Here is a 15215-nt window from a genome sequence, read left to right on the forward strand (position 1 = left end):
CAGATGGAGCCTCCGTCATTTAACCCTACCTAGTCGCAGGTGTGCACTCCCGGCGTGACTAGGCGATCCGTCCGCCTAGTCACGCCGGTAGTGCACGAGCCGCTTCCCATTGTAAGCGACTCTGTCTGGGCACGTGCGCCCGTCCAGACAGAGACGCTCACTGTGACTAGGTGCGACCAGTCAGGCGCTCCTAGCCACAGATGGAGCCTGAATAATGGAGACTCCATCTGTAGATCATACATACCTCAGTTTCATTCTAGGTTACTAAGCTATACAATAGTGAAAACACAACCCAAATTCATCCAGTAGTTTTTGCGTGATGCCGGATTGATTGAACAAACAGACAGACACAGATTCCGGAAAAAAAATTCATTTTTATAGTTCATAAATAGTCCCTAGAAGTATATTTCTCCCAAAAAATTGCTATGTACAGACACAACCCTTACAGTTTTATTATGTATATATAGAATCTCATTCCAATGGGAATTATAATATTTAATTATGACATACACGAGTCTCATAAATACAGTACATATATGGCTCCATTTTGTTGAGTAGGCCAAGGTATTTCATTATTTCATACATTTCTCTAATATTAATCATCTTTCATAGCCAGATGGGATTCAATGTCTGACTTTATCTTCATGCCTGCTCAGACCCGAAACTCTTTTTTTTACTTTATAAACAAAAACCAAAATACTTTTTGATTACAATTGATTGAAGCTGACTGATTAACACCTGTTGTTCTTCTATATGTTGCAGTTGTTATCGTTCATGCCTCATACCTAATATAGGCATTTTGAAAATATTATATTGTCCACACATCCAACATGACTTTGTGAAGAGTCCATTCTCTAATAAAGCTTATTAACATGTCCACGAATTTGATTTGCACTTATACATTTTGAAATGCACCATTTGTGTAGCAATGTTGATTAATATATTGTTCTGTTGCTGAATCTTCTTCATCTTCTTCATCTTCTTCAATGGTGTTGAAAATGAGCTTCAGTTTTTCAGGAACACACCAGTGTAAAAGAAGTAATGTTATCCCAATGATAAAGCAAATCAGACCTGAAATGACAAACATCATGGCATTGTGAAAATAGTTCTAAATATTCTCCATAGCCACACAGGAAAGAAAAAGAGGAAAGAGGTATTGCAATTTGAACAAGCCAAAATTACGTTAATCCACAGAAGGCAGTAAAGTTATTACAAAGTACATAACATGCTACGCAGGGGCGTTTTAAGAGAGGAGGAGGCCCGTGTTCAGCCTCCTCCGTTCGGGCCCCCTGTTCTCTGCCCGGAGCACTGTAGAGTCTGAGCACTAGAGGGCTCAGGCTTTACTGCGCATGCACAGATCTCTGGGAAAATGGCGCAGTGGCCATTTTCCCTGATATTTCTCTACTGCGCATGTGCAGAACTTCGTGAAAATGGCCGTTGAGCCATTTTCACTGTGTTCTAACAGCGCTGCGGATGCCGGAGCTAGACTTCGGAGGGGTGAGTATTTTAAAAATGGGTGCAGTGTGTGCGGTGGGGGCCCCCTCTGGACTCAGGGGCCCATGTGCACCGCACACACTGCACCCATTATAGACACCAGTGATGCTACAATAACTCAACTGTTGTTAAATGGAAACAATAAAATGCATGTTAGCGTTAAGTAATATGTGATACATACTATTTAGTGGCAGACGTCCGTCAGAATGCCAGCAGCAGGGCGAGGGCTATGAGTCCCCTTGTGGGCTCGCTGTACTCACCATGCTGCGGGTTTGGTGGCTCGCTGCACTTGCCACAGGATCTATTCCCTCTCTATGGGTGTCATGGACATCCATGAGTGGGAATAGCCCTGTTGCACTGGGATTCCGGTTGCCGGTATTGTTAGCTGTCGAGATTTCAGCATCAGTATCCTGAATGCCGGGATCCCGAGAGCCAGAATGTTTACTGCAACCCAGAAATACTGGTGTTCAGCATAAAACTTATAAAGTCTAATGTACAATTAAATTACAAAGAAATGTAAATTATTTAAGTGATATCCATTATAAGGTTTTATGAAAGATGATCAGACACTGATTGCTCGCCAGATAAACAAGAACAATGATTTTATTAAAAACAAGGAGAAAATGGATGCTAATTAACATCTCTCTCTCTCTCTCTCTCTCTCTCTCTCTCTCTCTCTCACTCTCCCTTCTCTTTCTTCCATCCCCCTGCCCCCATTTCCCTGATTACTATATGTTCTTTTTTATAATAATTCCATTGATAGAAAGATCAGACAGCTCTCCAGTAGTACTGTGGGGACAATGCAGGAAAAGTTGCCCGGTGTGTCCCCTCCCCAATTCTCACTGTCCCCCTTTTTCAATATATTTCCATTTCATATCTCTTCACCTTTTCCCCTTTCTCTTTCCCACTACTTTACTCTTTCTCCCTCTTTCTTTTTTACCATCTTTTATTTAGATTATCTTGATAAAAGATAAGAGGGCTTTCCAGTAGGGCTGAGGGACCAATACAGATAGAGTTGCCTGGTGACCCCAATCTCTTTTAATTGTCAGCTGACAGACTACCCTCATCTGCGTAGCAACACAGGGGTGACATGCAGAGTAACTGTGGGGACCTCTATTATGTCTGTGTGCTGACTTCCTCATAGTGGTCACCATTGTGCAGGCAGTAAGTCTGGTAATAAAAGTAAGTGGACATTTAGCAGACAGAGGGCAGCAAATGGACAGGTGTCTTCCAGTTAACAATTTAATAGTAGAGGGGTTTTTAGAAGTTAGCAGGAAGGCTGAGCATGCAAGGGCGGGGGAAGGGGGGCATTCTGATATTGTGTTTCTACTGTGCTGTTGTCCTGGGAGAGATGATGGAGGTCATTCCGAGTTGATCGCTAGCTGCTTTCGTTCGCTGTGCAGCGATGAGGCAAAAAACGGCACTTCTGCGCATGCGTATGTGGTGCAATGTGCACGCGCGAAGTAATTTTACAACAAACTATGTTGTTTATCACAAGGTCTAGCAAAGCTTTTCAGTCGCACTGCTGGCCGCAGAGTGATTGACATGAAGTGGGCATTTCTGGGTGTCAACTGACCGTTTTCAGGGAGTGTTTGAAAAAACGCAGGCGTGCCAGGAAAAACGCAGGCGTGGCTGGGCGAACGCAGGGCGTGTTTGTGACGTCAAAACAGGAACTGAACAGTCATCGCAAGCACTCTGTAGGTATTGAGCTACTCTAAAACTGCACAAAATTTTTTTGCCACCGCTCTGCGATCCTTTTGTTCGCACTTCTGCTAAGCTAAAATACACTCCCAGTGGGAGACGGCATAGCGTTTGCACGGCTGCTAAAAACTGCTAGCGAGCGAACAACTAGGAATGACCCCCGATATACTGTACTATGTCTAGGTGTCAGGCAGCCAGCAGGAACTGTGAACTGTAAGAGGAGAAGAGACATGTGCATATCTTTCATCAGGATAACTATAATTATGCCAAATTTTTCATAACATTTGCTTTAAATATTCTTTTTCACTATTGTTATGAAGCACTAAGCATTATATGGTTTTCCTATGGTTCACCTTGTAGCTGGCATTTCTTGTACTTCATAATGAGGTCCATGGATGCTACTGTATATACAATGTCACAGCTCTAGAACAGGAGTAGGAGTGGCCTAAGGCTAAATTGCCCTCTTACCAGCCCTGATCAGTTTGTCACTGAAGTCTTTCTGGTTTTTGTCATTCCTCTATAGAGGATAAAACTAATCATTTGATCAAAAAGAAATAATAAGCTTGAAACTTTCTTTCTTCTTAGGTAGATGCTAAAAATATAAATTAGTACTGTATTTAACTCACCTGTTGCCAGACTCAGCCAGAAAGATGCTCCATATTGTGTTTTCAGAGACTCTGATCCAAGCTGTATATTACAAAATGTTGCATTTCTCACAGTTGAATATGAAATTAGTGAGAGAATGATGAAAGCTGCAGTTACTAGAATCATATATGCTCCATATATGAAAACAGGCATAGAGAATAGGATATTGCTGATTATCCAAGAGCAAAATGCCACCCTGCAATGCAAAGCACAATGTGTAGAGTTAATTATGTTTATTAAGCATCAGTATACAACACAGATTATTTCTCAAGTCAGTATATCTTCCACTTTCAGCTTCTTGTCCAAAGAATGAAGCAGGGTGGAGCCTCTTCTGAGTGGGGAATGTGGAGGTGGTGCAGGCACCTGATTCAGGGCCATAGAGAGCATGTATAGGCCCTGGTAATGCAGGGGCATGGCCTAATCAAGCCGTGTCCCTGTCAGGCCCCTCCAAGAAGTCCTCTAAGTGCAGGCTTTAGGTATCTGTTTGCACATATATTCGGCTGACTTTGACTTATCAGTAAGATGAATCATGTGAAGAATACTCATCAGCAAGAACAATATATAAACCAGGCAACCTGGTGAGGGAGTCATTCAATGGATTTATTTTTTCATGTTTTTCCTTCGCAGTTTCTTTTTATTCTTTTTTCTTTTTATTATGTCATTATGTTACATTCCCTTGTTGCTACTTTAAATATGTGCTGTTATGCTGATATTTAATAAAGATATTAATCTAGAAGACAGAGCAGGCTATGTTTCATTATTGCATAAGTGACTTATGCTTAATTCTTAGAACTCCTAAAATATAAGACTTACACATAAAGTACAATAAATAAATAAAAATAATCTGGTGGTGCTAACTCATTGTTATTTCATACAGTCAACTACAGTAAATTCTGTTTTACAAAGAAGTAACAAGACAAAATAATGGCACTGGCAAGCACTAATAATTATCCCACCAAGACCAAATGTGAAAGCTGCTACACACCTCCAAAACAACTGTAAATAAAAAAAAATACATTTAGTGATAAAAAAAAAGTATTGAGTATATATGTGTGTGTGTGCGTGCGTGCGTGCGTGCGTGCGTATGTGTGTGTGTGTGTGTGTGTGTGTGTGTGTGTGTGTACTTACAATATATCAATATAGAAACATCACTCCAGGGTGCCTTACTTATTTTTCCTATCTGCTTCTGTGACACTTTCCCTATTTGCATATTAAACTTACTTGTGTTGGTCTCTATAATTTCCTCTGGAAAATTTCCTATTAAGTTTATTATTCCCAATTAGATTGGATGAACTAATATTTAATAATCATAACTAAGCAGACAATATATGTATATCCATTGCTGGGTACTAGCAGCTATGTGCCAATGAGGATATTTATTTATTACAGTTTGTGGTGAGCAATTTGGTCTATAATCCAGTTTTACATGTTTTCGTATATACAGTTTTTATGTGATATGCTTTTAGTATAATTACATTTCCGGGAGAGATGTTCTTATATCTATATAATGTATATTTTGTCTGTACACGTTGCCTGACAAGGGCATTTAAGCCTGAAAGGTTGCAGAGGAAACTTGTCTCCATTCGTTTTATTTTGGAAAGTCCGACGAGTGCTATCAATTGGAATATGGTATTTATTTATTAATGTGCACCACGGCTGATGTCAGTAGGGTGCCGGCCATTTGGATTGTGTGTATATATATATATATATATATATATACTGTATATATATAAATACATATGTATATTTATATATATAAAATTTTATATATATATACAGTTATATATGTTCAATACTTTTTCATTAATACATTTATTTATTTTATTCACAATTATTACATTAGCTGATGTGTGCAGTGAAACCTACTGTATCATTTTTTTCCTGTTACAAAGACGTAACATGACAATAATGATAAATTATAAGCAATCACCTAAAATCTGTACTGTGTTTTATGAAACTTCCTATAGTATAAGGGAGCACTGCAGAAATTTAAATAGAAAACTTAATAAAATAACTTAATTGTGCTGCATATAAACATTCTACATGAAATAATTGATTACATTTTGTACAATCTAACATCAACTTGCTAATGTTACTTACCACATACAGGCTGATGCGTAATGACCAGATATTCTGTATTGGGCAAATAAGCCACATGGGTCATACTGCGTGAACTTTTCTGCCACGTACAGAATAGGGTTAGGGAGTCCTTTTTTTAGACCATCATTGTAATACTCATTGAAATTTGATCCAAAACTCCAGAGAAACTGCTCATTGTAGTCAATTGTTTCATTAATCTGATGAATGGGATTTCCTTTTGGAAACACAAATATAAACATTTTGAAAATCTGTGGGATAATTAAGTTACATTTTTTATATGATTTGCCAGTTGATCTTACTAAACTTACCACATTGTCTAATCGGGATGTAGTTATGTGACCGCCGGTCAGGAGATCTCCGTTCACAATACCGACGCCTGCATCCAGAGGCGTAACTAAGGGGTATTGAGCAGGGCACATGCCCTGGGTGCCTTGGCAGGCCCAGCAGAGGGGGGCACCGCCAGCGGACAGGGCATCATGCCCACTCGCCCCCGCTACTGTTGCCATCCCCCATCCCGCTGCTATGTGAGGGGAGGAGAGCGCAGCGCCTCTCCTGCCCCTCAATGTTCTCAGTGTCTGGTCTCCGGTGGTGGTGGAGCGAGTCTCATTGGTTTAGTTTGTTAGCCAATCAGTGCTCGCAGACCGGCTCCTGATTGGCTGCCGGTTCGCAAGCTCTGATTGGCTAATGAACTGGTGCCAACATACATGCGGCAGACCGCCGCAGACCAGACTTTATGGTGCATTGAGGGGCTGGAGAGGCACTGCGCTCTCCTCCCCCCACATAGTAGATAGCAGATAGCAGTGGGCAACGGTGAGTAGTGAGTGGGGCGGAAAGCGGGGGAACAATGTGTATCTCTGTGGGGAAATGTGTATCTGGCACTGTGGGGCAATGTGTATCTGGCACTGTGGGGTAATATGTATCTGGCACTTTGGGGTAATTTGTATCTGGCACTGTGGAGTAATGTGTATCTGGCACTGTGGGGTAATGTATATCTGGCAGTGTAAGGCAATGTGTATCTGGCACTGTGTGTACTGTGGGGGGCGCCACTCTTAATCTTTCCCTGGGCTCCAAACACCCTAGTTACACCTCTCTCTCTGCATCCCACCCCCTCAAAATCCCAACAGTTGGCATGCCAACTAACAGGGACTATTCCCACTCATGGGTGTCAACAACACCCATAGAACCTGTGGCAAGCCCACAAGTGGCTTCCTTGTGCTCGCCCACCAACCAGCATTCTTAACCCCAGTATCCCAGCATCAGTATGGTGACAGGCTGGATCCCAAACGCCGGTCACCCATACCCAACCCATCTAATCCACTGGTTCTCAACATCAACCCTTAAGTTTTCCCAAGAGGTCTTGTTTTGAGGATTTCTGTCTGTGGAAGCAGATGGGAAGTTACTGAAACAACAAAACAGATTAACTCACCTGTGCACAAATAAAGAAATCCACAAAACACGACCTGTTGGTGGTACTGAGGACGAGTTGAGAACCTTTGGGCTAATCTCTTACAATATGTGTTCTTTTTCTAAATAGATGCAACCCATTTTGTTCTACTTTCAGGGTCGTCACTGCCCCTGGTGACCCCCGGTGTGGGAGGCCGCAAAATGTGGCGTGGTCTAACACGAGGGGGTGTGGCCTCGCGGGTGGACCCCTGGTTTTGGCACTCCAGGGGGTTATGAAGATGTTGGCTGCCCCCCTGGGGAGTGTCTCTATGCCTCATACATGTCCACTCTGTCCCTCCCCCCTCCTAAGCCTGTAGCCTGGGGCTCCTGACACTGTGAGTCTCTCACTTTGAGTGCCTGCATCTGAGTACATGGCACTGCCGGTGTCTGACTCTCACACCGCGGGTGAAGCAGCGGCAGGTCTCTCGCGCGCAGGCCGAATGCGGAATGCAGTGCCAGATCCTACACAGAGACAGGAGCCAGGTGCTGCATGTATTTTTACAGTGCAGCACCGTCTCCTGTCACTGAGCAGGAGCCGGCATTTTGTTGTCACCCCTCGACAGGTGACACCCGGGTGTGGGCTGCACCCCCCGCACCCACATTGTGACGCCACTGTCTACTTTAAGGCCGTTCTTCATGTGTTAGGCAAAATTGATTGCTCAGCGAACATGTAAAACATCCAAGGTAACATGTATAGCCATCATTATTTAAGAAATCAAACGTTTCACACAGATAACCCGAAATATGGTAACCAATACGATTAGTTTCATCCAAATTTACTCAATACTATGATATGTACTGTATGGCAGATTAACAGATGAGAACCTGTTCCTATCATATGTTATTGAGCAAAATAGAAAATCTGGTCATTGTGTCTTAAAATGACCATGGTACTCTTCTCTAGCTTCTATTATCCAAATAAGTTACTAGGAAGAAGTTGATCACACATCTGTCCAATTTTCCCTCTCAGGGCAGTATCCTATTTGTAACGATAACGTGGTTTTGTGATAAATTATCGCAAATGTGATAATTCAGTATCCTAGTAGCGGTGATAAGTAATCGGCGATAAGTCTCCCTAGGGTTTATCGTGGATTTCTCTACACCATCTCTGAGCAAGTAATAAGTACAGTAGTGCATAATCCCTATTTTAAGGTAAAAATGTAGGTATTTGGTTTAGAACCCCTGAGTCACCTCCCTCAATAACTAATTAGGCCCTTACAAGTTTTTAATTATTTTTTATTGGCCAATAATGACATTTTGGGGTACAAAACTGCAAAATAATGGAAATTGGGTTACAAGGTATGGGACAGGTATGTTGGAGTACTTTATGAGTGGGACAAGGGTTTTCATGCTTGCAGGTGGGAGTAATCGGTCCATTTCCACTCTCCTAAAATGACCCAAATTTATACTTATACCCATTTTTTTGTACCCCAAATCTAATGAGAGCACTTTTTACAGTAAAAAATAATGCTTAAAAAAAAGATTCATATAGCAGCTATTCAACCTAATTTAATTACATCAAATAGTTTTAGTTTGGCCACTAATAGACTTCTATAAAGGTCTCCTATATTAGTTTGGGGTTTTGGGGGGTACAAGCAGATTTTCCCATTTTCTCCTATACTTATCTCTGCTTTTGCTGGCTAGAATTATTGTGTAAATCCCGTTTTAACCATTTTGGAATAGGATAGGTGTGAAAAAACAGAAACGTGCAGGCTGTGATAAGCAGATTTTTCAGGAGAAAGGTGCAATAAATGTTGCCGTATTCACGGATCGCGTTATCGCGGCTAATAGGATACCGCCCTTTGTGTGTGTATGTAGCCATCATAAATTAGATTATCACTATGCTTTCTATTTAATCACATGAAAGAACCAATTATTATTTTATATACTTATATTTTACTTTAATATTAATGTATGTTTGTGAAGTAAATACATTCTATGATGTGCCTGGTCTCACCTTTTAAAGTTATATTGACACCATTAAACCCAACTTGTACTCCAATGCTAGCATTCACCGTGACATCACTGAACGATTTGTATGTAGTGGTAGTATCAACTGATCCAACCTCCCAGTCAGTAGTGAAGTTCACAGCTGCAAATATTAGTGAAAAGAGACAAAAATAGTGCTTTTTTTAATATAGAATAGCTTTTACTGTTTATACATAAATTATATACTGTATTAATATTAGGATCTCTTGTATAATTGTCTGTTAAATGTATACAAATAGTTATGATGTCATTAGTTATAATTATTGAATTCTGATGTCATCACTTCAGGGTTCATTAAGATAACTTGTAAACAATTATTCATACTAAAGGTAACCTATGCTTACTACGGACCTTATATAATTGGAGCCTTGTATCTTTAAATGACCATGGAACTCTTCTCTAACTTCTATTATCCAAATAAGTTACTATAGAGGATACATTATCCCATACATTATATACTGTACTATGCAATGGCAATTCATTTTTGCTTGCTTTGGAAAAGATTACCAATCTGTCACAATACAGTCTAGACTCAATATCACGGTGGAGGTCTATATGATATGTATTTTAGTGTCCAGGAAACCAGTAAATTGCTTACCAACGGTTACAGCTCCTATAAACAGGCTTATTATAACTCTGCATGCCCAGGATATTCTCTGTGAACAAAAAAGATTGCTTCTTTTTATTTAGTGCATATTTACATTGATATAAAACAGTAATGAGATCAGGTGTGCATATATATTTTAGTTTCTAAGCAAGCAACGGACTTACAACATGACATTGGTTTAATGCTATAAAACGTGTTTATTTTCTTGGTTAACTCCTAGGCTCCCTGTTGCCAAAATAGGCAGCAAAAATATTGAAGTAACGTTTTTTAGAAAATGTAATAGAAGGGAATGCAAATGTCCTCGTCTTAATGAATGTGGTAACCGTTTGGATGGTCGACCATGTTAAGGTCGACATTCATTAGGTTGACCACTATTGGACACAAAACAGTACATTAATTGGGGTTCCTGGTCATGTTATGGAAAAAATGACACCAAAAACAGTTACAAAATCCATGTCGACCTTTTCATGTGTCAACCTGTCCCGTTTCGACTATTTTCATGTGTCGACTATTAGTCCATGTCGACCATGTCTAAGTTGACCAATAGTGTTCGACCTAATGAATGTCGACCTTAACATGGTCAACCATTCATACCAGAACCAGTGAATGCTTGGAGCACAGCATAACCATCTACAGCACTAAATGTCTCTTCTGCATTATTGTAGACATAGGCGCAGATAATTGTTCACCAAATCGCAAGTGGAAATTGTGTTCATAAAAAAGAAAAAATGCAATTATGGCCAAATACAAGTGTACAATTCTCTGCAAGTAACATATTCATCTAACCACAAAAAGGTGAATATCACCAAGGAGGTGCGTTTCATTAAATCAGTAGCGCTCATATCTGGATATAAGCTGGGTTTCAATTTGAGCTCTATAGATCAGGAGCTGAGAAACATTTCCAATACACTCTCTATATACTGCAAATATCTTCTGGACAGTATATGGGAGCACGGTCCCTAATATGAATTATAGCATGATGTAGGTCCGTGATGGCTAACCTTGACACTCCAGCTGTTGTTGAACTACATATCCCAGCATGCCATGCTACAGTTTTGTTATATGGCCATGCTAAAACTGATGCAAGGCATGCTGGGATGTGTAGTTCAACAACAGCTGGAGTGTCAAGATTAGCCATCACTGATGTAGGTGATCAGTGCAGGTAGTTTTAATTATAGATGTTTTATTCCCATTCTAATTGGGATTTATATATGTTTTATTGTGTTAATCAATTGGCTGTGATAATATTTGATAACTTTGGACATATTCTTTACTTAGCCGCACCTTTTTTGGGTTATTCTTTCTTATTTGGTACCTCAGAAGTACCAATTGGGGAGCAGTGAATAACTATTTAGCATCATACACAATATTAATTAATTTTTGCGCACAGATTTATGTTTTTGTTTAGCATACTAATCTAGTTTACATCAGGCATATGCCATATACACTGATACCCATGCTTTATGCATTTATTTTGCTAGCTAAATAGGCATTCACTATTAGATTTCAATAAGACTTTAAAAAATCCTCTACTATAACATGTAAAAATCCCCAACCAGTAACTGATAGTCATCATCATCATCATCATTATTACCAGTTTAGTTCTCCAGTACTAACAGTGATGCCCCCTGAAAATTGCATCTGAATACAGTATACATCAATGTCTTATTGAAATGTACTTATTTGAACATGACCTTACTCTACGTACCTGTCCAATGCTACATTATTAATAGATTTCATTTTACCTCATTAGTTATAACTAACATCACTTTCCCCTCAGTAGATAGTAGTACATAGTAAACTGTACATAATTGTATGCCTTGGGCCAAGAAGAAAAAGTTGAGATATAAAAGTCACAACTAACTCACCACTCTGCCTCTTATTCCAGGAATAATCAGAATAAAAGCAAGGGCAAAGACCAAAAAGACGATGATCACGATAATGTAATCCACACAAAAGACCCAGGTCTGTCTTTCATGAGGGTAGAAGGGGAATACACCATCATAGAAGGTCATGTTTGTTCACCAGGAAATAATTTTACCTAAAACATAAAAGTAATTATAAAACACATTTATGGGACTGATATACAGTAGATTATGACAAAGATTTCATATCCTTTATTGCTATGCCAAAAGTACACTGCTAAATCTGTATAAATATTCTGGGAGTATTTACATGCTTATAATCTACAATAGTGAACCTTATAATAAAACCTAAGGTAGGTTTACTTAAAAATGGCAGCTTACCCTCATATTTCAAATGATATATTTAGATAATTGTTTTAGTTGGATAGTTGTAAAGGGTGGAAAAAAATGTTCTTCTCAGATGATAAACACTCCATCACCTCAGCCCTCATTCATATAATAATAATAATAATAATAATAGTAATAATAATTTTATTTATATAGCGCACTTTCTCCAACAGGACTAAAGGCACATTATAGACATCAAGAACAATGCACACAATACAGAAGATTTAAGTAATACAACGATAGACAAGCTGCACAGATATAAAAAAAGAAAACATACTATGGAGTGCACAGTAAGCATAATCAGGATCGGTGTAGGTAGTTTGAGTTATAACTTCCGCGGGTTGTGTATTCCACCCTCACAGGTACCAGGTGAGACAGCCATCTAAGGCGCACTGTGTAGGATTACTCTGGGTGGAATAGTCTGAAGAGATAACACAAAATGGGGTGATTGCAGTGTCCTAACGCTTAAAATAGGGTCCCAACAAAACTGTCAGGTCCATGTATTTTTCATCCCATCCACAAGTGTACCAGATGAGCTAGCCATATTGGGTGCACTACGAAGGTTACACTGTGGGAGATAAGCCGTACAAGGGCCAAATGCATATATGGGAAAACTGACATGCATATAGTAGTATGCTATACCCTGCACAGAAAGATTAACATGAAGTACACCCTGCACATGTAGGAACCATCCAAGGCAGCCATCTAGGGTGCACTACGTAGTTTGCTGCTGGCAGGGTGTGCAATCAGTGGAGCTACACATTACAGTGGGGTGGAAGTAAGCTGTAAGATGGTCCTGGTGCTCATCCCCCTCAGTTCTCTGCTTTGCTTGAGGGGTAGGCCCAGGGGCAGTCATGATGTTCTCAGTTGGAGCGGTAGTAGGCATTGGTCCTGGTGTTCTCATGCATGGGCATAACTATAGTGGGTGCAAAGGGAGCACCCATTGCTATGGGGCCTTAAGCCTTAAGTGTCCTCGACCAGGGGTGCATCAAGAGAGGAGGAGGCCTGTATGCAGCCCTCTACTCTCTACTCGGGCAGAATAGACTCTGGGCACTAGGGTTACTAGGAGACCATTGCGCTGTGCCAGAGTCTAGTGCACCTGCACAGGTCTACAGGAAAATGGTGTGATGGGCATTTACCCAGTGATTCTCCTACTGTGCAAGTGCGAAACCCCAGGAAAATGGCCATCAGTGCTGACACAGGACTCTGGATGGTAAGTATTGAAAAAAAATGGGTGCAGGGTGTACGGTGTTGGCCCCTCTGGACCACAGGGGGCCGTGTGCACTGCACACACTGCAACCATTATAGTTACGCCAGTGGTCTGGACCCAGGTTATAAAGTTGCATGCTAATTTCATAGATTTGCCAGCTAAGTAATTGGTCCATTCATCCATTGCCCAACCTGAATTATGTGACATTACATTTTCAGTGAAAGGACTGTGTAGTGGATGTTATAATGCTAAGGGGCATGTAATATGGCATAATTTGAACTGGAGGCTACTGTAATGTGTCATAGATCTGCTCATTGTAGTGTGGAGGGCACTATAAAGTTATGTAATACGAACCGGGGCACTTTAATGTGGCATAATATGAAATGGAGCTACTATAGTGTGAATTGAAAAGGAATCTTTGTTATATATATATCATTTACTATATTTTATATAATTATTAATATATAGATATATTTCAATTAATATACGTATATCATATATCTGCAAATATATTATGTCATACTTACAAACTAGTCAGCTGATAGTATATATGCAGTTCTCATACACGAGTTATGAATTTATGATTACTTAAAGTACTGTAAGTTCAGACATGAAATTCCAGCATTTATTATCTTTTTACATGATAATCCTTTACTCTGCAAGTATCACTGACTACGTTCTTTCAGGTGCACCAAATGTACAGTATCTCCTTGGCTTGTTGTGTTAAACAGGTCCTTTGTAATACACTTACTGTAGGAGACTAACAATTAAGTATCTGTTGTATCAGTATTTTAGAAGTATTTTATCTCTCACAAGCACTGAGAGCTATTGAAACCTATGTTTTACTGTCCACTGTTGCTGGAACTGAGATAGATATTGCTGCTATCTGCTTGACAGACTGGCAGAACCGGTTCCTGTCTGAAGTAATGAAAGTGCAGTGCGCTATACTGTATCTGAGACAAATTATTCTTAGTAACTCTACTGAGAAGACTAGCAGTGTGATGATTCCTGTCTAGCATAAAGTACTTGGCTGCTTAGCTTATGCTCTTATGTACTGTAACTGTCTCTGACTAAAAATGTATGCTGCAATCAGGTAATTTGGAGTATACACCATATCAGAGGGTAGTTTTGTCACTGGGGAATTACAGAACTCTCTGGCTGCTTGTGCATGGTAACTACCCAACATGGTAGTCTTTCAGTCTTTAACTCAGCACCTCAATTCTCCAGATAGCTCCCTCCTTGTCCAGCCACTTTGAATTATTCTATCCTCATGGGTGCTGAAATTGACTTCAGCCTAGATTTATCAATCCTTTCAGAGTGCTAAATTGCGCGGTGGTAAAGTACCAACCAACCAGCTCCTAACTGCCACGTTACAGGCTGTGTTTGAAAAATGACAGTTAGGAGCTGATTGGTTGGTACTTTATTACCATGTAATTTATCACTCTCCAAGGCCAGATAAATCTGGACCTTCCTCCCCTGTCAGTGCAGCATAAGGGTAGCCTCAGCTTATTCTGTCCCTCACAGCCTGTTGAAATGGGCCTCCGGACAGCAACAGACAGCCATGACTTGAAGTGACCCCATCGGCCGCACTTCACCTACTGATCGCCTCCCAAGGACAAAGACAGGGGGATCTGTTCTGATTAAGGTCCCTCAGCAGCGCAGCTCAATGGCCACCACAGCATTGCTCCAACAGTCCCCTCGGAGCCCAACTGTCAGTACTGGGATCCTATGTATGCCTTGCAGTCACATGACCCATTGACTGCATGCGCTGTTG

General features: G+C 40.4%; 1 protein-coding gene across 7 annotated transcripts; it reads right to left on the reverse strand.

Moving 5' to 3' along the window:
• Nucleotides 1-480: 480 nt before the first annotated feature.
• DUOXA2 (dual oxidase maturation factor 2) lies at nt 481-15197 on the reverse strand. Of its 7 annotated transcripts, none has more exons than XM_063926276.1 (8): nt 15041-15196; nt 12509-12652; nt 11848-12020; nt 9971-10028; nt 9341-9475; nt 5941-6154; nt 3822-4036; nt 481-1071 (listed from the first exon to the last, which is right to left on the reverse strand). In XM_063926276.1, the coding sequence occupies exons 3-8, from the start codon at nt 11992-11994 to the stop codon at nt 896-898; spliced, it is 945 nt and encodes a 314-aa protein (XP_063782346.1). In that variant the 5' UTR covers nt 11995-12020; nt 12509-12652; nt 15041-15196; the 3' UTR covers nt 481-895. The 7 variants fall into 7 exon arrangements, with proteins under 7 accessions (XP_063782346.1, XP_063782345.1, XP_063782344.1 ...); XM_063926275.1 differs by having other exon boundaries at nt 15037-15196; XM_063926274.1 differs by having other exon boundaries at nt 14964-15196.
• Between the last annotated feature and the right edge of the window lie 18 nt (nt 15198-15215).

Source organism: Pseudophryne corroboree, chromosome 6 (assembly GCF_028390025.1).
Source record: "Pseudophryne corroboree isolate aPseCor3 chromosome 6, aPseCor3.hap2, whole genome shotgun sequence".
Classification (NCBI taxonomy): Eukaryota; Metazoa; Chordata; class Amphibia; order Anura; family Myobatrachidae; genus Pseudophryne; species Pseudophryne corroboree.

What these genes read in the sequence shown, in the direction of transcription:
- DUOXA2 (XM_063926280.1), bottom strand. Translation starts at nt 11,994, where the DNA reads ATGACCTTCTATGATGGTGTATTCCCCTTCTACCCTCATGAAAGACAG. An exon ending in TATAGGAGCTGTAACCGTTG is followed by an intron (nt 9,476 to 9,970) that starts GTAAGCAATTTA and finishes TAATATTTGCAG; the next exon opens with CTGTGAACTTCACTACTGAC. An exon ending in CTGGCTGAGTCTGGCAACAG is followed by an intron (nt 1,072 to 3,821) that starts GTGAGTTAAATA and finishes TTGTCATTTCAG; the next exon opens with GTCTGATTTGCTTTATCATT.